The sequence below is a fragment of the Sceloporus undulatus genome, chromosome 6, assembly GCF_019175285.1.
Source record: "Sceloporus undulatus isolate JIND9_A2432 ecotype Alabama chromosome 6, SceUnd_v1.1, whole genome shotgun sequence".
In the NCBI taxonomy this organism is placed as follows: domain Eukaryota; kingdom Metazoa; phylum Chordata; class Lepidosauria; order Squamata; family Phrynosomatidae; genus Sceloporus; species Sceloporus undulatus.
The window spans coordinates 36,706,690-36,734,196 of NC_056527.1; the positions used below are offsets into that span (position 1 = coordinate 36,706,690).

Genomic DNA, 27,507 nt, shown 5'->3' on the forward strand with positions numbered 1-27,507 from the left:
CTACTCCTCCTAATTTGATGTCATCTGCAAATTTGATAAGTTTACCCCCAATTCTGTCATCCAAGTCATTGATAAAGATGTTGAATAGCACTGGGCCCAGGACAGACCCCTGTGGGACCCCACTGGTCACTTCTCTCCAGGATGAAAAGGAGCCATTGAGCTATTGTTGAGTACCCTTTGGGTTCGGCCAGTCAACCAATTACAAATCCATGTAACAGTTTCGTTGTCTAGCCCACATTTCACTAGCTTGCTTGTAAGAACGTCATGGGGAACCCTTTCAAAAGCCTTACTGAAATCAACATATAATATATTCCCAGCATTCCCTTCATCTACCAAACTAGTAATTTTATCAAAGAAAGAGATTAGATTTGTCTGGCATGACTTGTTTCTCTGAAACCCATGTTGACTTTTTGTGATTATGACATTGCCTTCTAGATGTTCACAGATTCTCTGTTTAATTAGCTGCTCTAGAATCTTTCCTGGTATAGATGTCAGACTAACTGGATGATAATTGTTGGACTCTAGTGCAGATGAGTCCTTAGTCTGTAGTGTGTGAGCTTCAAAACATATAGGTGACTGGATCTGCTTGTGTACGTCATATTTTAAATCCTTAATATATCTGTTTTTACTTGCTAGCTTTAAACAGAAAAATATATCCCATCCCACAAAATGTTTAAGGAACTAAGCAGATGTAAGATTAAATATGCTTCTGCTTTTACAATGTACAATTTTAGATGCAAATCCAATGTTAATGACAACTGCTTGGAGAGGAAACAGAACTAGAATAAAAGCAAATAATGAGGAGGAATTTCACCCTCTTTCCACCTGCTGCACTCCTACCATAATCCATTCCTCCATTTGTGCTAATGGATGGACATCCTCCTAATGCAAGCAACAGTTTTACAGCAGACATTTTATCATGGAGGAGTAATTCTGAAGGAGTAATTCCTAGCAATGCAGAATAAGAGGGCAAAGGTCTGGTATTCTATTATAGCTAGTCAGATTTCTTAATTCTTTCTCTGGACTAGAAATGAAAAGAATATTCAAGAATATAAAAAATGGTAGAAAAACATCTTTCTTGAGTGTTAGGAACCCCTTAGAAAGATCATCCTAGACTGATGAGAATCTTTGCACTTTGGCACTTATTCTGCATAAAATTTACCCATGGGATTTTTGCACAGGAAATGGTATTTGAACCCTGGTCTCCAGAGTTATAGTCCAATACTGAAACCACTGCCCTAAGAGCAATGACCCTAATGTCAGAATCTGGCATATTTTGTCATAAAATGGTTGTAATCTATAAGCATGTTTAACTGAGTGTTTTAGATATGTAGAAGAATTATATTAATGTTAAGAGTATATTAAGATATGATGAGAATGATGGGAGGCACAGTACTGGTAGAAATAGCTGGTAGTGTTTCAAAGGGACACTTGTTGCCTGGTTCAGAAAGGTGCAGATGTGTGGAGGACGAATTTTCTCAAGAGTCTGTTGGTGGGAAACAGAAAGTAGAGATGAGACCAGGATTGGGGACTGGGTGAATGAGACTGGTATGGAAGAGAGGTTTGGTATGTTTTAATTAGTAAATGAATTAAGATGAAGCTCATAAAGTTTTGAGGCAGAACATTGTTAATGTTATGCCAATGTTAGTGGATGATGGCACTTCTGTCTGCAGATGTCTTCCTGCTAACATCTATGGTTTTTCTGGAATAAAGTTTTCCTGTTTGCAATACAGAAGATTTGTTTACTGAACACCTGGGGAAAAAGCAGTTCTAGACACCTAAGGATAATCTTAGGTTAGATGGGGATTGGATATGGGAAGGATGCATACACCAGCTATAATTTACTTTTGGTAAATTTGTCCATGAAGATTCCAAGCAGGTATCTGTACTTTCTGAAGTTTCTAGCTTGTTTGACACTGCATATTTTTGACATGCAAAATGATAAAGTATCACTATATAATTACCTGGCTTTCCAATAGAATTTGTAACCAGAAATGACTATAATCCCATGGTTCTTTCTATTTCATCATATTTGCAATGTATCTAATATATCTACATTCTCTTTTAAAATCAAGAATTCTAGTAGATTAGGATAGAAACACCCATACAGTCTCTCCACATTCCTCTGGTGTGGGTAATTTTCCATATGGCTCTCAGGTCTCTTTCACTGATCATTATATTATGATGTATGTTTCTATGAAATGTTTTTGAAATGAGAAGTGTGGTGTTAGAAGTGAAAAGAGTGGCACCACCAAGGGGTAGAATCTGTTATTTGTGGGAAAACTTGCCTGGAAAAGAGTAGAGGATGACCCAGTTTAAGAAATCCATGCTGTCTGGTACTCTCAACACAGATGCTGCAAAAAGCTTCCATCTCCTTATTTTCTATGAATAATTAGGCACCTTCAAGCCCAGTCTACTCCAGAAAAACAAATCAAGGAGAATGCCTCCGAAGAAAATATCCACACCAAATTTTGTTTACTTTGCATGAGACTGGTTGTAAGCTTCACAATACAGTCATCTGGTTCCTGATAATTCTCTCCTGCCAGATTTTTAAGTTAAAAAATAGAATTTGCTCAAAGCACAAGCAGACAAAGAGATGCTTAGATGTTCTTTCCTTCTCTTAAAACACAAGGAGGGTCAATTCATTGGGGCCAGTTGCAATGAAACAATAAGTAAATAGCAATAATGCAGTAACAGAAAAGAATAAGGTGCATTCTATGGCTGTGGGGACGTGGTGGTTCAGTGGTTAAGATGCAGACTCTACTGACTGCAAAGTTGGCAGTTTGAGGCCCAATCACTGCATGATGGGGTGAGCTCCCACCAGGAGTCCCAGCTTCTGCCAACGTAGCTGTTCAAAAGCATTCAAATGCAAGTAGATAAATGGGTACCACTTCAATGGGAACGTAAACAGTATTCTGTGCAGTCATGCTGGTCACATGATCACAGAGCAGTCTTTGACAATGATAGCTCTTTTGGCTTAGTAATGGAGATTCCGCTTGTCAAAGGGGAATACCTTTTCCTTTATGGCCATGGCCAGGTTTGGGGTTTTGTTTTTTTGGGTTTGGTTTTTTTTTTTTTTTTAGATTAATTGATATCCACGATTGGTAGCATTGCCAGTGCTGGAAACTTTTTCATTTTAAGCATTCTGTTACTGAAATAACAATTTTAACTGAATAATTACTTTTTAAAAAAATCCTATTTACACAAAATTTATTACACCAGCAAGTAGTATCTGGAGACTTTTATCTATTGCACTTTTCCATGCACCTATGTTTAAACACAGAAATATAAACATTTCAAAAGGAAGTACTTACATTCTGCATACTTCTGAAGCTGAGAAAATTCTGAAGGACTGAGGTTAGCCCACTTCTCCTGGTTCATCATAATGACTGCACTGCAGTTTTACATACCAGACAGTCCTGTTGCTTCAATAGGTGGTAACTAAAATACCCCCAAGCAATCTTCCAGTGTCGATTGTCAACAAATAAGATATTCAGAAAGAGGAAAAATCAGTCTCCTCTAATGATGGGATGATGCTGATATCTTACAGTCCCTGGAACTGATGTTATCTTAAAATGACTGTTAAGAGAAAAAGAAAGAAAGAAAACAATTATGAAATGAAGAAGTTAATAGATAATAGGATTTCTGCATACCAGATAAGACTGCGAAGCCAACTATGATGAAAAAAACCTTTCTTACAGATTTCATTTTTTAATATATGTTGCAACACATACTTGTTGCAGCAAAAACAAGTATTTGGGTACCTCTTTGAGAAGCCACAAGACACTTTCTTATTTTGACTTTCAAATAATTATCACTTTTTACCTTTTACACTATAAAATTACAGTCAATGGTGATTTAAAAATTACAGTTTTACATACAAATGAATATAGGTTGGAAAATGCTGCAAAGTTAGATGAAAAGCTAAGAAAACATACAAACAGAGCAGTTGTTTGAATTTTTTGTTTTTAATAATCAAAAAGCTATACATATTATCTGAACCCTTTTCCAGGATTATGTGTCAGTGGTCCAAAACACACTCCAAAAATAATCCAGTTTGAGACCACTTTAACTGTCCTGGCTCAATTCTAGGAAATTCTGGGAACTGTAGTTTTGTGAGACTTTTAGCCTCTGTCAGAGAGCTTTGGTGCCACAATAAAGAACAATTCCCGGGATTCCCTAGCACTGAGCCAGGGCAGTTAAAGTAGTACCAAACTAGATTATTTCTGCAGTGTGTTTTGGGCCAGTGCCACATACTCTTTATTGCTGGTATTTCATCAAACATTCCTAGCCCTGAGGAACTAACTATTTTATCCCTTAAAGCCAACGTCTTACATATACAGTATCTGATTGGACACATTTCATATTCTTAATCCTAGTCTTTTTCAATTGTTTTGCTAAAACAAGGTTCCCTTCCCCCTGAAGTCAATAATTACTGAATGAATCCTTTTGAGAATTGACACTTTTGTATTCAATATCTAAACCTGGCATTAATTAGTTGGCAAACAGAATATGGCACTTACTCAGCTCAGCTGGCACCCTAGTTTCCTAAATCATGTTTTCCTCCATCTGCCAAGTTGGTAATTATTTTGAGACATAAAAATTGCAACAAATAAATGAATGAGCTATAGTAGTTACTGGGAGAGGGACTGTGGTAAAGAATGTCATTGTTGTTTTTGTTGTTAGCTGCCTTTAAGTTAACTGTGCCTTACAGTGATCCCTTCTTCTAATTTCTTGACTGCAGTCTCCAGCCTGATTAATTACTGAGCTAAGGTATGGAAAATCTTGAACTATTTCAAAGGGTTAATCATCTTCTTTAAAGTTATGTAAATCATATGTGGTCATTATTTTTACTTTTTTCAAATTCAGCTGTAAACTTCTCTTTGCTCTTTTTTCCTTGTTTTTATTCAATAATCATCACAAGTCTTTACTAATTTCTGCTGGTAGAATGGTGCCATCTGCATATCTTAAACTGTCCATGTTTCTTCTTCCAATTTTTATGGCTCCTTCCTCAGAATCCTGTAATCCTCCACCAGAACAGGGCATCGGAGCATTGGTGTGCCCAGTAAAACACCAGCAAAGCACAATCATGGCCTCACCTCCAAGCCTGCTTTACCTTCCTTCACTCTATGCCCCCTCTTTGACTGTCTGGTTTGTGTATGTTGTACATCTATCCATTAGAGGTGTCACACTGTCACATTTTTGCATTGCTGCCCCAACCAGTCAGGTACACCAGCTCTGCCCCTTTTAAATGTGCACCTCCACAGGTGCATTTACATAATAATAATAATAAAATAATAAAATTTTTATTTGTATCCCGCCCTTCCAAGCGATCAGGGCGGCTTACAGGGTGCACCAGTGTGCAAATAACATACAAGGTTAAAAACAGACACATACAACAAATCTTAAAAACAATAAAATAAAAAGCCCCTTAGCCCAACCTCACGGCCACGAGAGAGGAGGGAGGCCCACAGGATATTTAATCGGGGAATGCCTGATTGAATAGGAAGGTTTTGAGACCCTTCCTAAATTGGGCCAGAGTGGTAGATGAGCGGAGTTCCATGGGCAGCGTATTCCAAAGGGCTGGGGCAGCCGTGGAAAAGGTCCTTCTTGCAGTAGAAGCTAACCTGGCCCCAGGCACCTTCAGGAGTTGCTGCCCAGATGTTCTGAGGGTGCGAGGCGGAATGTACGGAGAGAGGCGGTCCTTCAGAAATCCTGGGCCCAAGCCATTTAGGGCTTTATAGGTAATAACCAACGCCTTATATTGAGCTCGGAAGCGGATGGGCAGCCAATGGAGATCTTTAGAGTTAGGGTTAAGGTTAGGATGGATTGCTCCTTCAGAACTGCTCTGGCATCTGAGCATTTATATGTAGGGTACACATTTTCCAGGCTAAGTCGGAATATCCCGGGTTCTTTTTGCTAATTTTTAGCCCTGGAGCACAACTTCCAATCCGGTTTCCACCCACTCATCTAATCACCCCACCTTTGAAGCAGGTGGAAACCACTTTATTTGGCCCACTGTTTCACCCTATGAGGAGAGAAAGAACAAGCACCTTGATTCTGTCCTTGTCACTACCTTTGCCCATTTGTTGGAAAAGTCAACTTTGCAGTGGGAAGTCTCATTTACTCAGGAAAATTAAAAAACCACATGGGAAGCCCTCTATAAATAAGCTTCCCAATGCACACATTCTACCTCCAGTGCAACTGGATGAAATGGACACTACCACATTCCCTCACACAGTTAAAGTAAGGAAAGGGAATTGTTTTTCTGCTGTTCCCTGTTTGTACAAGCATCCAGAAGAGACCTCAGTTTCATTGCATTACTGAAGAGAGCTTTAGTAGTACAATAAAACCATGCATCACTTGAGAAGAGATAGTTCAAATGACATCCTCTTTCTGCTAATGCACTCTGATATTGCTGAGCACTGAGAGAATCCACCTACTGCCCATAGTCAAAGTCTTGCAAAAACAGCGAGGCTCTTGAGGGAGGACAGCAGTTGTGGGAATGATTCCAGCAGATGTTTAAAAAGCAATGGGATGAAGGGCCAGAAGGCAAGTCAATATGACAGGAGAAAAGAGGGAAGGATATTTGGGGTGTGAGCATCTAGCTCAAAAGCAAATCCAAAAACACTGATGAAGAATAAACACATACAATCAGCTTTCTGTATCCACACATTCCTTATCCACAGATTCAACCATCCACAGATTGACACAATTAATGACACAATTAATTCCAAATATTCCATACACACACACACATATATACACACATTCCAAAAAGCAAACCCTGATTTTACCATTTTATATAAGGGACACCATTTTACTATGACATTGTATTTCATGGGACTTGAGCATCCATGAATTTTGGTATCCACAGGGGGTTCTGGAACCAAACCACAGTGGATATCAAGGGCCCACTCAACATGTATGTGTATAAAGTAAAGAAAAGAGAGTAAAGAAAATAACAGTTGATCAGCTGAAGTGAGTAATTGCTTATATGTCAAGGGAAAAAAAGTCTCTGGGTAACTTCTAATAAAGCCTTTTGGCTTTCGGTCTCATATTATGATGAATTACATTTTTCTGAAGACAATCTAATTTTTAATTGGTTGTTTGTATTGTTAAATATTATCGATGTCTTAGCATTTAATGCTATTGAAACTACTATAAGGATTGCTAATTATATTACATTCATTTCTTTAATGTCAGTTCATGGTGCACAGTGACAGTCTGCTTTGGCAATGTAATAAGGGACTTTTCATTTCAACTGATCAACATCAACATTAACGTCAAAGGCTGATTAAGAAGCAATGAGGCAGAGCAGAAAAAGGCAAGGATACAGGAAAGGCACTCTAGTTTTAGCCTTGTGAATACCATTCTCTAACTTTGGAATTAAAATTTAATGACATCTGATGCACTATTTCTCCTCATATTTTCCTTTTCTTATTCCACCAATCTCTCTCAGAAACATAGGAGAAATCTTATAATTAAAATAATTATTCATATGAATAGAAAATGACAATGAAATGACAACAAATTGGGAAACCTAAAAAGATCCACAGCTTGGGTCAATTAGCTGAGAACAGATGAACTGATATTTTTCTTTTGACAACAAAACAATTATGAATCTGATTAATTTGATCATCAGTATGGGACTTAATTAAGTGGAAAATACATTTAATGTTGAAAGAGCATGGAATGGTGGTTATCATGATGCTATCAAAAAGAGAAGCAACTGAATGGTTGGATGCATTTCTAATAGGAATACAAACAACTGGAAAAACATTGAAAATTCTTACAGATAAGCATCAACTTTCTGGGACCCAGTTCTTCCTCAATAAAAAAAAAAACCTTCAGATGATTTTTATGGTATAGGTGAATGGTCCTTCTCTTGGATGACCTAGTCTGGAAAAAGTATCAAATTCTAATTGCCCATGTTTAAGAAAGATATTAAACAAGACACCTAGAATCTATAAAAAAAACAAAAATATGGTGTGTTTTGTTTGCTCAATAAAAAAGAAGTGTGCTTAATACTGTGTTTAAAATACTACTGAGCACATTTTAATTGATATTTCATATTTTTGGTCTTTCACCTGAAAAAAAAACCCCTACAACCTCTACTCTGTTCTTTTAGAAAGCTAAAACATGTCACTTAAATTCTGGATTCACAAAGGATCTTTTCTTTTCCAGTTGAGAATATCTTTGGGGAACAAAGTTTAATCAATTTATCTTTCAGACTTGATATTACTTTTGATATTGCAAGTGAACAATATGTAATTCAAGTGCTTCTTACTAAATGTTTCACAGACCCTTGTTTTCAGAATTCTAAATCCTGTGTTAAATATAAGACCACTGTCTGATTTAAAACATAAAGCAGCAAAACCCTTACATTTCTATCTGTAGCATGGTCATGCATAATAATGAAATCATATTCAGGGTTGTTTCAATGCTGCCATTGTGTAAAAATAATTGTTATCTTGAAACCATTTCTCTTTTTCAATTTTTTCATTATACATAATGTATATTTTACAACTGGAATGGCATTTTAACAGTTTGTTCATCACAAAAACATTCTTCAAGCAATCCAAGAAGTAACTGTATATAGCGGCATCACCTGATGAACAGTATAAAAATGAAATAGACTACATAATTGGAAGCAGGAGAAGCTCCATTCTCTCTGCAAAAACGAGACCAGGACCAGACTGTAGCACAGATCATGAACTACTAGTATCAAAATTTAGAATAAAACTGAAGAATATTAAACCAATCTTCACATTGAAATGCAGCCTAAAGAACATCCCCAAATACTATAAAGAACATGTGAAAAACAGATTTTCAATATTAAACACAATTGACTCGAAGCCAGATGTACTCTGGAATGAAGCCAGGGACAGAGAGGAATACAAACAACAAACAACAAACACTATGTGCAGTCAAAAAGAAAGAGAAGCCTCAATGGATAACAGATGAAACTCTTCAAACAATTAAGGACAGACAGGAAACAAAAGTAAGACAGAAAGAGTCAGAATCCTGAATAGAACTATTCAGTGACATGTGCATAGGGATAAAGAGATCTATTTTTATAGTAGATTATATAGTAGATATAGTAAAAATTAATGCAGAAAAATAGAACGTGACAACAAGAAAGGAAGAACCAGAGAACACTTTCACAAGATCTGAAAAATCAAAGGGAAATTTAAACCAAGAGAGGGGGTGCTCTATTACCAGCAGGGAAACATAATACCAACACAATACACTGAAGAAACATATAAAAGCAATGTCAGGATGAAAGATTCATTTCAGGAAGAATCATATGAAGATGAACCTTCTGTTTTAGAAAGCGAAGTGGAAGCTGCACTCAATGCACTTGAGAAAAATTAATCATCAGGAATAGATGGCATAGCAATATACCTTTTTCAGTTTACGAAGACAGAATCTACTTTAGTTCTAATTAAAGGTTAAGGCAAAGTTTTCCCCTTTGACAAGGTTGTCAAGTCATGTCCAACTGTAGGGGGCGGTGCTCATCTCCGTTACTAAGCTGACTACACAGAACAAATGGAACGGCTTCCAGCTGTGTTGAAGGCATGGCATTCAAACACCACATGCCTCCAAAGTGGCCCAATAATATGGCTCCTGCTGGCACAGGTTGGGTCCTGCATCTGCAGCCTACTGGGAGGAGACATGGGGCACTCCTTCACATTCATCTGCTCTGGACCTTTGTCATTTTCTGCTATAGCCTGGCCTAACAACACTAATGTCTCAAGCAATAAATTAATTGACAATAACTGCATGAGTTACAGTCAGTCCTCTATATCCACAGGTTTTTTTTATCCACTAATTCAACCATCCACAGCTAGAAAATATTCAAAAAATATATAAATTCCAAAAGCAAATTTTGTTTTCACCATTTTATATGAGGAACACCATTTTACTATGTCAGTGTATTTAATGAGACTTGAGCATCTACAGATTTTGGTATCCACAGGGGCTGGAACTAAACCCCAGTGGCCCACCAAAGGCTCACTGTACTCACTTTCAGTTATCTTATGGTAGTGGGTATTTTAAAATTTATAATGATTAATATTATAAAATATTCAAACATCCCAAGTTCTATGCTGGGATTTTTAGCACAAAAACTTCTGGAAGGCAAAATGATTTCCACCCCTCCTCTTAGTTTAAGGTACTCAACTTATATCATTTTAGGAACATTCTAAACCTAATAATATCGGGGCAACCATGTTCATCTGTCTATTCATCACAACACCAGGCTATTTTATTTTGTGATTCACACTGCTGCAGTTATTGCTCTTCAAGACATGAGTCATTAAATTATAAGTACAATCTACAAGTCTATAAAGCATAAAGTTTGTTCCATGTTTATGAAGTTATGAAAAGAGAATAAGATAGACTGCATTTTCAAACTATGGAAAAAAATAAACTACTATATAAACAGCTGATAAGTCACATTATTTAGATTTTGTAGCAACAAAAATTATAACTAAACCTTCAGTATTCCCTTAGAATTAGATGGCTTGTTACTCACCATAGGAGAGAGTAAGCAGAAGATATTAGTCTTTCTAGGAAATAATCAGAGTCTGACAGCCTACTCTTAAAAACATTGGCTGAAATCCAAAAATAACATTCAGTATGATTTAATTTCATGTGCCCAAAGGAAATCTGAATTTCTATTCCCTGAACAGAAGTACCCTACCACAGCCTCCACTACATAGCAAATCTCTTCTAAACTTTCAGATGAAACTTGTAATATTGCAGGGAGATTCATAAAGAAAACCCACTGGGCACACCAAGAGTTCAAAGACACTTAAAATAGTAATTTGGATGTTTGCCTCACATGTATTTGAGCTCATTTCATTATAAATTGAGGCAACATTAACAGGAACTTTCTTTCCTATTAATATGGACATTTAAGTACATAAGTCTGGCTGGATCTTTCCTTTAAAATATGCTGTTGTTGTTGATGTTGTTGTTAACAGCCCTTGAGTTGATCCTGACTCATGGTGACCCTGTGGGTGAGACCTCTCCAAGACCCCTGATTCTTCACTGCTCTGTTCAGGTTCTGCAGAGTCAGGCCTATGACCTCTCTGATTGCATCCACACATCTGGCATGTGGTTTTGTCCTCTATCTACATACTACCTTCTACCTTTTCTAGTGTTATTGTCTTTTCCAATGAGACATGCCTCCTCATGGTTTGGCCAAAGCACAACAACTTTGTATCATCATCTTGGCTTCCAAGGAGAGTTAAGGCATGATCTGTTCTAGGACCCATTTGTTTGTCTTTTTGGCCATCCAGATTATCCTCAGTACTCTTCTCCAACACCACATCCAAATAAGTTTATTTTCTTATCTGCTTTTTTTCATTGTCCAACTCTCACATGTGTACACGGGGATGGAGAATGCAGTGGCCTGGATGATTCCAACTTTAATGCTAGGTTGTATATCCTTACACCAGTGATGTCCAAACTCTGGCTCTCCAGGTGTTTTGGACTTCAGCTCCCAGCATCCCAGACCATTGGCCAAGGTGGCTGAGGCTTCTAGGAGCTGAAGTCCAAAACACCTGGGGGGGGGGGTAGAGTTTCTTTCATGACTGTCCTTCCCATGCCTAGTCTTTTTCTGATTTCTTGACTGTAGTCTTCATTCTGATCAATATTTGATCCAAGGTACAGGAAACCTTTGACTATTTCAATTTCCTCATTATCTAGGTTGTCTTCATGTAGATCATCCATGGTCATTATTTTTGTTTTCTTTATGTATGCTGATATGTTCTCTCTCTCTCTCTCTCTCTCTCACACACACACACACACACACAAAACTATATCAGCATACTGTCTCACTGTCTCTCTCTCTCTCTCTCTCCACACACACACACACACACACACACACAACTCACAAAATTAAATGCAATTGAAAACTTTAGGAAAAGTGGTGAAATGTCCTTGAGAAACAAAACTATGTGTACTCAAAACACCAGGCTTCATTGGATGGATGGATGGATGGATGGATGGATGGATGGATGGATGGATGGATTAAAAGATATATTCTTTAGAAAATGTCAAAAATATAATGTTGGCACCATCTAAACTTACACACACAGATACAAGTCTTCCGAAAGAATTCAGCCTTAGTCATTAATAACAAAAATCATTATTGCAACCAATGGCTAATTCTAGGTGACATTTATCTAATCAGCAATAAATATTACATTCATTATAAAAATATTTAACAACCTAAATTACTTCAACTGTTATTTCAGATGTTATATTACTGATCTATAAACTCATGAAATAATACCAGAGCACTTCAAAAGTTAAATTACCACAATTACTAATACACACACACACACACACACACACACACTGTATATAAATACTGTATATAATGATGGAAGACTTAAACCAGCTTTCAGCAGAAGCTTTAACAATACATAACAACCAGGTTCCTAAAGACAGTTTTTAGCACAGCAAGGTGAATTCACTCTCTTAAAAATGCATACTGTTATTGTCCTATGGTTGCAGCCTTCCTTTTTCATTTCTTTCTCTACATTATTTTGTATGTGTCTATCCAATGTTTTAGTCTGAAAGAATGATTGTTTCAATCACAAGCTTCAAAAACCCATTTAGAAGGCTCTCAAAATCTCTCCCCTCTGTGTAAAAGGCACAAAGCATGCCAATGACCTTAAGTTCATCCAGCCTGAAATAAGAATTCATAGAATTCACTCTTCTGTATTTCAAATACTAGGTCATCTGTCAGGTTTACTTTTCTCATAACAGAGACAAGTAAAGATGACCGAACTGTAATAGTATGTTGAACAACATGAATGAACCAAGAATGAAATATATCTTGATCCATCATGATATGTTCTCTCTGTAAATTTCTTATCGCAATAAATGCAATGTGATTTTGTACTTCCAATCTTTAGGAATAGAAAGCATTTAACAATGGATAGTTCAAAATTTCACAAAATACAAACTGATTAAGGTTTCAATCCTATCACTATTTACTGGGAGAAACCTTATTTAGCACATGCTTATTTAGTTAATTAGTTCCATGTAAACAGGTATAAGACCCCTATACCTGTCATTCAGCAGCTATTCCACCAGACCAAGGAAGGGGGAAATCAGGGAAATACAAGCACTTACTAGCCTTCTTGAAAAGACAAATCCAAATCCCCAGCAGTTTACTAAGGTGGAGAACAGAGACAGACAGGAATCAGGACCATGTCAAATGATGTCAGCAATTTTCAGCTTCTCCTCTTTAAGCTGTTTTAATTCTAGTTGGCTATGAGATGAAGTTATCTATCTGTAACTGCAGTTCTTTGGTATGTTCATCAGAGTTCTCATGGGTTCTGTGCCTGTGCAGAATTTCTTTCTGAACATTTTAAACCTAACAATTCAAAAGAGGGAGGCAACCAGCTCCAACCTCATGTTCAAAGGATGTGGCTCTTGCTTCCTTTCTCCACTACAATCTATTACAGCAGATAAATAACCAGACATAAAGGTATATGGAGGAGGAGTGAGCTATGTAAGTACAAAAATTAATATTCCCTAAAACTACAGTTACAGGCAAGCAACCTGCTTTTGTAAAGCTGATCACATACAGTATATGGACATATGAGCAAGTAAAACTACAGGAGAAGTGAAGTTAGAAGAGAAAAGAGTATAGCCTGACCAAAGGTGGCATCTAATCTAGTCCTGGTGTGTTTTTGACAAATATAGGTAAGACTACATGACAGCTAAGCAGTGGTGTGGCAAGGCTATTCTCCTCAGGAAAGAAGGTCATAACCTATAGGAAGAGGAAGAGGAACCAACCTATATGAGAGTTCTGTTGTCAATATCATCCATTTGAGAAAGCACTAGAAGCAACTTGGTCCTCCATAGTAGATATCAGAAGAAACTGAAGACAGATCTCAAGGTGCTCAATTACTCTTTTTATCAATAAAAACATCAATTGAACACTTTGAGATGCATCTCTAATTTCTTCTGCAAAATTCATTGGGTGCTTCCCCTGCATAATCAATAAACAGTCTGAGCAAAGTGTTGAAAGAAGCAGTGCAATCTAGACAAAAAGTAAGTGCCTGAGAAGGCCCCTAATGTATGGTGCAAATACAATTCTCATAGTATACACCAGAAGTGAGAGGCATCAGGTGTTTGGGGGGGCACATTGCCATCCAGAGCACTTGAAGAGCTGCATCCCCTAGAAAAAAAAATGCCCTGGGATCAATTTCCAGGTCATGCCCTGTTGGCAAGAAAAGATCTCTCATGAACCTAAAATGGCCTAGGAGAAATAGTGAAAAACATGATGAAATTGCCCTGACTCCTTAGGGCATTAGGGGAATTTGGGGCTATGGGGGAATTTCCTTCATTCTACACATATTTTACTATCACCCACTTGAGGAATCGAAATAAAGAACAGGACAAATACAAACATTCCTGAGTGATTAGGCATAAGCTCTAATCAGTGGCTCGGATTGCCCAACTATGGACAGTTCTCTGAACCTAGAAAGCAAGACTTGAACTAATGGATAGAAACTGCAGGGAAGCCTGTTCCACTTAAATATCAAGGAAAGGTCTGACAGCTGTTGAGCAACTCCTTCAAGAAGCATGTTGCTTCTACTTCCCTAGAAAAAATTAAGCAGAAGCTAGATAGTCACCTGTCAGGGGCTGCACTGAAAGGTGAACTGGATTAACTTCTAGGCCCTGTCTATGATTCAGTATTTTTTTTTTTTTTACTTCTTCACCTGATAGTATTGAAAGAGCTAGGATTAGTCATTAACTTATTCAAATGATGTACAATAAATGATTAGGAGAACATAATGTTTTCCCATGGCAACTATTTCTATGTGAAAATGAGTGCCGTAGTAGAGTATTTTATGCTCATATAAGACAGGACTGATGGCTGAGGCATGGCAATTTTCACATAAGGGATGGGGTGCAGCATATAAGCCAATATAAGAAGATTTTGGTATAATAAAAACTGGAGAATGTTAAGAGGAGAACTAGTACAGATTGTGGAACAAATGCAACCCCAGTTCGTTTTCCCATGAAACTCATGAAGGAATCATGAGTTATTAGGAATTACAGACAGCTATAAGGAATTATTAACAGTTTATGGATGGGTGAATTTATTTTCAGCCTATGTCATATTTGCATCGGTCTTTACTCATAAATCATCTCTGCTTCCATTTAAAAACAAATTTAATATATACACACATATTAAAACATGCATCTTTACTAAAAATGTATACTTAAATGCATATTACAGAGGTTCAAACGATTAAGATCTGTGTTGCAATTTGGAGAACTGCAAAAACCAGTGGATAACTAAGAGATTGTCTACAAGTGGTGAAAAATACCACACTCACCCTGAAGATTGTGCTAGCAGTCCTCTTGATGTACAGCTACTTCCCGGGAGATATCCAGTTTTTGGCCCTTAACCCAACTTTATTCTGAAATAAACAAAGTCAGGGGGCAGTATGATGTTTCCTGGAAACCCTAAAATGACCTCAAGTTTTTTTGGCATATGGACCCATATGCTGTCCACATGCCAAGAACCACATGCCAAGAACCAGGCCATCCCTCCCCCCCCCCCCCCCACTGAACAGTGCAGGGAAAGGGGATCACCACCACTTCCTTGTGAGTAGGAGGTCTCTGTAAATCCTGACTGGCACAACAGTGCTTCTGATGAGGTCAGAACAGGTCCCCCACATGATCAACAAGGAAGCGGTAGATGACTCCCTCCTCATCGATCATATGGCATGGTGACCTGTTCTGAACTCCACACAAGTGATGGCACACCAGGCAGGCCCTCATAGGGAGTTGTTTGGTCAGTGAGGTTACAGTGATGGCAGCACCAAGGGGCAGAGCCAGCTGGGCCAGTGCAGTGTCATCTCAGCTGGCATGTGTGCACAATAATGCACCATCACACCAGATTCTATCCAGTGCACGCAGTCACCATCATGGTTGGGCTGGGGCCAGTTTGAGGCATAATGCTCCAGGCTGTTCCCAGATTAAGTAGCCAATTTAGACATACCCTCAGTTACCATCTATAAGCAAGTAATATTGATCTGGTCATTTTTATATGAATTTACAAAGAGGTAATTCCTCAAGCATACATAACAATATTCGAGCACGGCTTGTGTAATTTAAGAGTGTGTTGGTGTTCATTATCACCATGTGGTTAAAAAAAATCCTCACAGTTGCTTATTTGTATTCCAACATGAAAAAATAAGCACATTGGGAATCCCTCCAAATCTGTACACTGCAAATTAGTGGCAGTTTTTCTGTACTCATATCCTGATTCGGTCATATGTGTGGTAGTACATTCATAAGAACAACCATGAAACATTTTCATATCCAAGTCAACCGAGTTGCTTTAAACTTTCTCCTAACCCAGAAGTTGCTGGAGTTCACTTCTAGGCTGCACAACCAGTGATAAGGCTGAAGCTATCTGGAGGACTTCATCATTCCCAGTCATGCCCTAACCATATGCTACCATTTCCCAATGTGACTGCAGTAGCATTTCAATGACCATATGAAATGGAATTGGTAGTCTCATCTCTTCCTTATATATGTTGCTTTGGTCAATAAGGAAGCATATCCCATTGCCCCTCAAAGTGTTCTGCAAGTTCTGGAAAAATGCATGTTAATATTTTTGACACTAATCAAGAGAATCCTTCAAGAAAACATGCCAGTTCTTGTTCTCTGCCATCTGATTTGGTTATAATTGTAATTGTTATTGTAATGTTGTATACAGATGAGCTTCATTTCTCTCAGTCTGAACTGAACTTGATTTTACAGCTGTATGTAAATTTTATGAGTTTTTTTTTTAAAGAATTCATTACCTACAGAAATTGTACTGAATTTCCTTTTCTTTTAATGGTGTTAAATTGCACTTGTTTCAATATTGTTAAAGTAATTTTCTAAAACTACACAAAATGGGAAGAACATGTGGGAATATAACATATCACTCAACTCTAGTGACACCATGGGTACCATCTGACAGATAGTACCCATGTGAATAACACTCACAACTCTCTTTTCAAATAATACCTTTTCTACCAAAAGATTCATTAACCAACAAATGCGCCCATCATATTTTATCATTAACAATGAAGAGAATGCAGAAAATACAAAAATGTAAGAATTCCATTTTGAGAATCACATAAACAGCATCACTGCTAAAAATAATTCAGAAAGGCATTTGTTCAGTTACTGAATTACATTACATATCATCCCAACTTCCTCCCCCCCCCCCCAAAAAAAATAGAGTTTAAAATGGCTAAGGCCTGTTACAGACTGCCAAAATAAAGCTGCTTCAGGTCTCTTTGGAGGTATGCTGTTTAAATGATGCATGCATCCTAAGAATCCGGAAGCTGCACCAAAGCTGCGTTCTAGTGCTTAGGAATGGAGTGTGGCTTTGGCGCGACCTCCAGACTCTTAGGACCCATGCATCATTTAAATAGCATACCTCCAAAGAGACCCGAAGCAGCTTTATTTTGGCAGTCTGTAACAGACCTAAGATTCTAAAGAGAGCTAGCATAGTATAGTGATTTGAGTGTTGGACTATAACTCTGGAGACCAGAGTTCAATTCCCAGCTTGGCCATGAAACCCATTGAGTGATCTTGGACAAGACACAGTCCCTCAGCCTCAGACAATGGAGTTTATCGCACCGGGGATAAAACGTTCCCCAATGCGTTCTAACGAGCATGAGCATGGGCGCGCACGGAGTGTGATAGGAACCAGATGGGGCCCAGAACGTGACTTTACCACACGGGGAATGCCGCCGCCGCCACACGTTCCCGTCGCGTTCCCATTGGGCTCCAGAGGGCACCATTTCTGGGAACTGTTTCAAAGCGTTCCCAGAAATAGCGCCCTCTGGAACCCGATGGGAATGCAATGGGAACACGCGGCGGCGGTGGCATTCCCCATGCAGTAAAGTCGCGTTCTGGGCCCCATCAGGTTCCCATCATGCTCCATGCACGCCCACGCTCGTGCTTGTTAGAACGCATCGGGGAACGTTTTATCGCCGGTGCAATAAACTTCAATGACAAAATGGCAAAACCCCTCTGAAGAAACTTTCCAAGAAAAACCTGTAATAGGTTTACCTTAGGGTCAACATTTCAGAAACAACTTGAAGGCACACAGCAACAACAACAACAATAACAACAACCAGATCCCTAAAAATAAGGTAAATAATAACATCATTAAAATCACCACTAAAAACAAATTAAACAATAAAAATATCAAAGTAAACAAACATCAACATAGTTTAAAAGACCAGCTTGAAGATATGTGCCTTCACACTTTTTTTTCTAGGCCCTAGTTTACCAATACTGTGTGTGACACCACAAAAAAATTAATGCTACCTGAAACTGCATGGAGGCTTGATCTGTGCATCCTGATGGAGATGGCTGATAGACTTCTAGGATCTGCATGCAGATGTCCTGTTGGACCCCATGGAGATGCAGCATACACAGTACATGAACCCAGCCAATCCATGTAACCTTTCAACTGTCTTGGATATTGTCAGTCTATGAAAACTGCCAGTTATATGAGATGAGCCAAAGTGTTGCTTCAGCTTGCTTTTAATGTACATTCCATTGTCTCTGCCATAAGACCTGAATGGCAGGACCCATTTTCAATAACTTATTCACAAATATACTGTTGACCAGTTTTAGGGACAGAGATATGTATCAGTATGGCTGCTCTGCTGTCAACACTGCTGCTTTAATTATTTCAAAGTCTGCTTAAGTAGTCAGCATGCTGTCAGTACAGCTGTGGAAGTAAAATATTAAAATAACAATCTGAGCTGCTGGAAACCCTGGATAAAATTAGTCACATTTACTCTTGTACATTTAAAGATCACAGATTCCTCTTCTCCCCAACCAAATGTAAGATTCAGCTTCTAATTTCACATTTTAAAAAAGAAATTATGAAAAGAACAGGAAATACAAATTGTTATTGTTCTTTCTTGCAGGCGTGCATATATATATATATAATCAGCCCTCCTTATCCATGGATTTTTTATCCACAGATACAAGCATCTATGCCTTGAAAATACTTTAAAAATATTGTATACAAATCTCCATAGGCAAACCTTGATTTTGCCCTTTTATATAAGGGACATCATTTTACTATACCATTATATTTAATGGGACAAGCATCCACAGATTTTGGTATCCATGATCAGTCCTGGAATCAAACTCCTGCCCATACCAAGCCCCCCCCCCCCTCTCTCTCTCTGTGTGTGTGTGTGTGTGTGTGTATGAAATGCATCAATTCTATACACACTTATAGGGGAGTAAATCCCAACAAACTCAAAAGAGCTTATTTGTGCACAATGCAATGTCACAGTTAAATTCCAAGCATCTGAGTAAATAGACTCAAGTCTATGGAAGTTCATGCTACCAACTTCTCACATTCAGCTAATCTCAAAGGTGCTACAAGATCCCTTTAAAAACAGTATGTTATTAATACACATGAAAAATGCCTATAAAAAACAAAAGCCATTTAGCCACAATTTTTTTTGTTTTAAACCAACTGCATGAAAACAGTCAATAGTCAAGATCTCACATGGAGAGAATGGGCTGTAAAGTTCTACTTAGGTCCTAGTTAGAAATAGCCCTTCTTCCTATTCGCTGCCCCCAGGACTCACCTCTTTCATCCTGTCCCCACTGACATGGCCATTTAGTGGAGGCTGTGGGGGGTCAGCGGAGAAGTGTCCAGATATGTCCCTAAATGGCCCACATGTTCCTCCACCACCACACATTCTCTATCAGCCACTAAATGGCTGTGTCAGGGTGGGGTCAGCAAGAGACAGGTGTATTTTGATGAGATTTGGGGTCATTGTGTGAGGGAAGTGTTGAATTCCTCCCCCAGCAACAAGAAAAGGGATGTATGCTAGCATTTTTCTGACATATGTCACTAACTGGCTCTCAACTGATATATGAAAACAGAGCTTGTAAGTTTCTCCCCAACATAACAGGATTTTCCTCTGATTAATAATGGAACAGGGGCATTCATGTCCAGAATAATAAAGAGCAACACTGTACTAACAACAGCTCTCTGAATACCAACAGAAATGGGGGCAGGAGATAATGTACATGTAAGCTCCTTTCCATTTTTGATTAATGTCCTATGTCACCCTTATATATGGGAATAAAATAAATACTGTATACGATTTTGAAAATGTAAATTTAGACTTCTAGTGCCTTCAAGACTTTAAAGGCCTTCAAATTAACAAAATAGTGCTCAGCAGCCAGCTCAAATCCTTAATTTTTCAATAGAAATGAAAACTAAAATATTGTCTTTTTTTAATTCTGCAAAGTAAAAAATACATGGTGATATGCACTTTTTAAAATGACAGTTTATTTCCCCACCAGTTAAAACTGCCTGTGTAATACCATTCAGTAATTCTTTTGATGTCAAAGCTGCATTAGAAACTACTAAAAAGCAGATGACATATTTAAAAATCAATAAAATAAAACCATCAGTGTCAATAGCCAATTTATGACATTTTTAACATTTGACATCGCACCTCCATTCATTTTAAAACAAGAAAATGGAAACCTCTTCCTACACACAGTATGCAGAACTATATCAGTGAAAAATCACTGCAAGCACCCTTGCATCAATTCTCATTAGCAGCACTGAGGCACATTCTCCACTGGGAGGGAGTACCTCACCTCAGTCCTACTTACACCTCCATTAACACTCTCTTCCCATTTCCTCAGTGTGAAGAGCTGGGTTTGGGGAAGGAAAAACAGGAGGTGGCAATGCAGGCTTCCATATATGTCCTCCTTTAGGATCTCTTTCTTCAAAGCAAATGATCTATGAATCCCATCAGGATTCCTCACACTTGTCACTAGTATGCGAAACATCCAGTGCAACCCTTTGTATTTCTTTAAAGTCTCCATTTACAAAAGAGAAGGGTGAATGTTTAGGGGATTTCTTCAAGTGTATACAATGAGCATATTTTTAAAAAAGAAATACACTTTGGTAGCAAGTAAGAGAACCACCACACATTACTAATATAGCTTATGTAATCTGTTATTTATTAAAACATTTTAAAACTGCCCTTCATCCTTACAGACACCAATGTGGCACACAAATAAAACTTAAGCAAGTAAATTTCAATAACTAATCATGCCCAAAAAAATCTCACACCGTATTTTCTACTTATTTTATAACAGATCCTGTAAAATAAGCAGAATCACCCAATTAAAATGCATGGGTTATCAGAAAAGCCTTGAGCTGGCACTAAAACAATGGTACAGTTGGTACCTGTTGTACCTACATAGAATGTTTCATGTGATGCTCTACAAGCAAGAATGCTTTATCTCTCAGTGATACATTGGGACAAACATGGTGTAGTGGTTTGAGTGCTGGACTCTGGAGACCAGGATTCAAATCCCTACTCAGCTATGGAAACCACTGGGTGACCTTGGGCAAGTTGGACTCTCTCAGCCTCACGAGGAAGGCAAAGGCAAACCCCCTTTGAACAACTTTTGCCAAGAAAATGGCACGATTGGTTCACCTTAGGGTCTTCAAAGCATACAACAACAAAAACCTTTTTTTATAACTAGAGTAGATTAAAGAAGAACAGTTCTTTCTACAACCCACTTTTGCATTCTCCTATTTTGTGACAATATAAACCATTATTATCCATTATGATCATGGAAACCCACTCTCTCAACATTTCACAGATGAAAATTGGGACATGTAAGGCCAAGTAACACTAGAGTATGGTCAAGATGATAAAGGATATTATTGAGGAAGAACATACAAGTTAGGAGAGGCTGTGACAGGTTGCTTTTGAGTGAGCCTACAGGTTAGAGCAATATTCTGTCCCTGCTGAGTTTACTAGGTGCATTACTTATGTTTGAAGTCAGTTTGCAGCAACTGAAGTAAGCTGAGGACAAAGGGGGAAAGTGGGGGGAGCAGAGAAAAACTGAGACATTTTAAACCCAGCTGAAAAAGTGGGATGACAGAGAATTAACCAGGACTGTCCTACCCAAATCAAGACAGTTGGAGGGTGTGATATAAACAGTGCAACATGCTGTATGAAGCAAGCCAGTGATATTCCTCTCCCCTTCACACAAGCACACACACTCTTAGCAGCAGCACTCATTCCTAGTATGCTCACACTATTGACCTTTATATATAGTGATGCTGGCTGATTTTTTAAAAAATGCCTTTCCTAATGGCATTCCCTTTTCAACATGAAATTCTCCTCTTTTTCCAGCTGCTGTAAACTGGGTTGACATTTTCATTTAGCTACTTCTATGGCTGTGAAAATCTGTCAGTTTCATTCTTGTGTTTCTGTGGCCCGTTACACACGGGCACTTTAGTACGCGCTCCGCACATGCTAGGATTAAAAAGGGGCGTCTTTTCCGGACGCCCCCAAACCTAGGACGCACGGAGCATGCACAAAATGGCGGCAGCCGTTCCACACGGCCGCCGTCATGAGGACGTCACGACCGCGCCGCCTCTATACAGGGTGGCGCGGAAGTGATGTCCTCGCTCCGTGCCAGGGCATCTAGTGCGCCCTTAGCGCGGAGCAAGAACCTTCCTGGTTTGGTCCGCTGGGCGCAGCCTTCACATGGCTGCGCCCAGCAGACCAAAGGAGAAAGGGGCCAAGCGGCCCTTTTCTCCTCCTCCCCGCTGCCGCGGGGTGTCCTTGGGGCTTGAAGCCCCAGGGACACCCCTTTTCAGGCTGCAGATCGGGGCCTCAGCGGCTGCCGTTCTGGCCACTGAGGCCCCGATACACCAGGGAAAGGGGTGGGTACAGCCCGCCCCAAATGGGCGGTCTGTAACCCGCCTTAGTATCTCAGCAGCATTCTCATTACCTTCTATCAGGTTGTAAGGGTTTTTCGCCCTGCTTGGAAATCCTGTGCATATTTTTGTGCACCTTATGCATTTCCCCCTTATGGTATACTTGCAAATATTTTAGTCAGTCACATTTTTCAAATGTAGACATAACTTTATGGCTTGTCTCTTCAAACTGATCATAAGCTTAACAAATTTGAGATAAAGTGAGCTCTAATGTAATGCATCTTTAAGACCCAAAGTCTTGGCAGTCTGATGAGGTACAAAATGGACATTTTCTATAAAGAAGTGAGAATACAATAAATTTCTTTTTCACCTCTAGCTATCCATCAAAACCCAGGCTCCTTTTCTTGCTCAGTCATTCCCAGCTCATACTGCATCTTTGTACTGTATATCTGAAGTTTGGGGAAAAATTGGCCCTCATTTTTTGTATCCTATTTTTTGACCCCAAAGATATGAATTGCATTATTTTTACACTGAACTGCATTTCCTGTTTTAGTGTCATTTCACTGTCTGTTACAATTCTTCCTGAGCTATTTACTATCTGTTCTGTTTTCTCCCTCTCAAATAAGTTGGTGACACCAGCAAACCTGTGGACCTACTCATCCCTAATTTCAGATTACATAGGTCTGCAATAAATACGTGTTTTTTTTTCCAATATTGTAGCTGTTTTAAATGTATTTTGGGGTGTTGAATCTGAAAAAAATGCAATAAAATGTATATCACACAGTTTTCTCACAAATTTCATAGTTTTATCAATTCAGTTATTACTAAGCTTTTATTAAGTGCAGACGCTGATGTTCCAGTACAGTTTCTTTTAGTGCTTTTGAACAGATTTGTATGTTTTATATCAGCAAATTAAATTGTTTTGTAATTCTATTAGAAGATTTTAACTCTTTTCTTAATCTATTATTATTATTATTAACCTTTATTTATAAAGCGCTGTAAATTTACACAGCGCTGTACATACAATCTTTTTAATTGGACGGTTCCCTGCCCTCAGGCTTACAATCTAAAAACACATGACACAAAAGGAGAAGGGAGTGTTGGTGGGGAAGGGGCCTCTCTAGTAGGATAATACATATAAAATACATAGCAATACAGGAAATGATTCAATAAAACAATAATCTATGTAGGATAATCCTTTGAAGGATAATTTCATTCAGTCACATATTACAACATTAAAACATCAAAGCAAGTTGTGAAAAAACTGTACATGATGGAGCAGATCTAAGATTGTTATTGGATTTACAATGCGAAATTCATATAAAACTAGCATACTTTTTTTTAAAAAAAAATACGATCCTCAGTTTTTCAGGTCTGTATTATTTACAAATAAACTTGAAAACAACAACATCAGTTCCCTAGAAAGATTCATGAGGGACTACAATTGTTCAAGCTCCACAGTGTAATGTCACTTTATTCCTATTTAATGGAGTTATTAATCTATAAGAGAACCTCTCCTCTTACCCTCTGACTCCTAAGTTTGCTAGACATCCTTGGAGAAGTACTCTGTCAAACTCCTGTTGAAAGTCCAAGTATGCTATTATCTATTGATCTCCCTCATTCTTGTTGATACTCTCAATGAATTCTTTTTAAAAATAGACAAATAAACTGACTTTGGCAAAAGCCACATTGACTTTTCATTAGGAAGAATTTAAAGAGTAAAAGTAGCTTTAATACTTTCAGTCAATTTACTTGGAGAAGACTGCTGGAGAACAACGAGAGGGCTATTTTTCATGTTCTTTCTATGGACTTCTAATAAACATTTTGTTGGCTACTGTGTGGACAGAATGCTAAACTAGGTGCATCTTTAGTTTGATCCTACTGGGCTTTTTGTCTCTTCTTAAGAGAGTTCCTGAGTTATACTGTGATGATGCCATTGCATTACACAATATATCCAAATATTTTTGGTAAAAGGAAAGAGGAATTAGATCAGCAGGGAATCAAGCTACATTATTAGGAAGTGGTTACCATTGTAACTAGTATTTCTGACCAAGTCAGGCATACCAGTATGCTTCCATCAGGAAGTATACTGTATGTATGAACCCAAAGCATAATGCATCTGCAGATCTATTGAGCCATGTGAGTCAACCACAGAGGCATTCCACATCTTTAAATAAAATCATCAGGTTGTAATTAATTGTAGAAAGCTGTCAGAAATAAATACCTGTTAAAATATAAATTCTATTCAGGTTACATTCATGCTTTTATGACATGCATCTAACACATCACATCCACTATAAAAATTCTGTCCAGTTTAAGGAAGAACTAAAGATCACACAGAGGTCTCACACTGAACTCCTTCTAGCTATGTGAAACTAGAAGTATTTAATTGTAGGTGACTGTGATTGAAACCATTGGTCTTACTGGCACAGCAAAACAAAAATAATTTTAAAGAAAAGACATTTGGCTCAAGGCTGCTGTCAGCTTACATATGTTATGTTTTTAAGCCTGTGCTAGAATATTTGAGGTGGCATTTCACTGCCATTTTATAAAGAAATGCAATGAGTGGAGAGTCTTATTAATAAAGCTATAAGAACACACATCACCAACTTACCATTGCTTTTAAAATAAAATTCATTTTGGGGTAGCTTTAGTATCTATCTAGGTGTACAAAGATAAGCTTTTTTAAATTAAGTCAGTCTTAAAGGAACATTCATCTATTGCTCCAAACACTTGTAGGTTTCACACTAAACAGACAGTTGTTGTTCTGTGCCTTCAAGTCTTATGGCTACCCTAAGGTGAGCCTATCATGGGTTTTTATTGGCACAATTTGTTTAGATGAGGTTTCCCATTGCCTCTCCCCTGAAGTTGAGAGAGTGTGACCCAGTACTCACCCAGTACTTTGAGTGTATTTCCTCAAATTCAGTGAATTTCCTCAAATGATGACTGATACATTGGGCTGGATCCAGATGTAGTTTGCCATCCTATGCACACTTATTTGGGAGTAAATTCCACAGATCCCCGTGAACCATAGGTTGCAAGTGTTGGGACTTATTTCTGGACAAAACATACACAGAACTGTACTGCAAATTGGCTGCCATTTAATTCCCACTAAAATAAATGTCGAAAGGTAGTCACACACACACACAAACTACATATGTATTACCTAAACAGTTCAAAGGAACATTGTTGCCTGTTGATTTATGGGTGACGCCATGAATTTAATAGAGTTTTCTTATTCTTGTTGCATGCCTTCATGGCATTTCTGACTTATGGCAACCCTAAGGCAAACCTAGTCGGGGTTTTCTTGGCAAGTTTCATTTAGAGAAGGTTTGCCTTTCCCTTCCTCTGAGGCCTTTCCCTTCCTCTGACTTCCCCATGGCCACCCAGTTGTTTTCCATGGTTGAATGGCGATTCGAACCCTGGTCTCCAAAACAGTACAGTATTCCAACTATAAATGCTGAAGCCACTACATCACAGTGGATTCTTAGGGATCTCTTAGGCAAGGAATACTCAAAGGTGGCTTTGCCAGTTCCTTCCTCTGAAATATTGCCAACAGCACCTAGTGTTCGTTAGTGGTCTCCCATCCAAATACTGACCCTGCTTAGCTGTCAAGATCAGGCAGAATCTGGTGCCTTTAGGTTATTTTGGCACAAAGGACCATTACCATTATTTACTCAGAAGCCTTTAAAAAAATCAGACATAAGTCTTCTTCCTTTGTCTTAAGATGATGAATGTGAACTTATCACTATAAAGCACCAATTGTCAATAAGATGACTTACCATGCAGTCTACTAAAAAGTAGTAAGTGCTTTTCAATGAGATTTCCTTCCAGACAAGTGCAACTAGCACTATTGCCTGAGTCCCCATGAGGCTTACTTTTTAGCAGACTTCTACAGGACAGCTGTTAGACTACAACTCTGACCAGAGAGTACTCTTACCAGAGAGTAAGCCTCAGTGAATGCAACAGGGCCCAGTTCTTCCCAGTAAAAATACACCAGACTTTGCTGGAAATCTGCAAATTGGTGCAAAGAACACATGTTTCATATCCTGTCTGGGGAGACGGGGGAATCATTTAGAGCCAGAAACTAGCACCTCAAATGAAATAAACTTCCAAGAGGCCAGTCACTATGGATTGAGTTTCAATCTACACTGTCTCAAGAAACAAAAAAATGCACATTATTATTACACTTGCTTCACCAAACATTGTTAATCTATTTATTGGAAAGAAAGTCAATGATCATCACCCCTCCAAAACCTTGTGCAAGCCACACTCTCTCAGCCTCAGAGGGTGGCAATGGCAATAACCCCCAAAGAAGAAATTTGCCAAGAAGACCCTATGACAGGGTGGCCAGACGTCCTAACCGCAAAGAGGGCAAAGCACAGTAAAATGTAGGATATACAAGAAAAAAATGTAGGACATTTACCACATAATCACTAAAAAAGCTAATATACATGCAGATGTCATGATTCTTAGTCATGCTCCAAATGGAGGACGCTTTGGAATTCCTCCTGGACAGAAGGCTGAAATGTAGGTCATGTCCTGGAAAAGGAGAACATGGGGTCACCATGCTATGATAGGGGCTGCCAACACGTTCTCAGCCTCAGAGGAAGGCTATGGCGAGCCTCCTCTGTACAAATCTTGCCAAGAAAGCCCCCAGGACAGGTTCTCCATAGGGTTGCCATAAGCCTTGAAGGCACACAACAACAATTGTCTGC

General features: G+C 38.5%; 1 protein-coding gene across 1 annotated transcript in view; it reads right to left on the minus strand.

Annotated features, from left to right (window-relative positions):
• Nucleotides 1-27,507, minus strand: part of DGKB (diacylglycerol kinase beta) — a 277,224-nt gene that overhangs the window by 248,276 nt on the left and 1,441 nt on the right. Inside the window, exon 2 of the mRNA XM_042476726.1 lies at nt 3,315-3,579. Within this exon, the coding sequence (XP_042332660.1) occupies nt 3,315-3,384 (70 nt within the window). The 5' untranslated portion in view covers nt 3,385-3,579. The remainder of the gene's footprint in view (nt 1-3,314; nt 3,580-27,507) is intronic.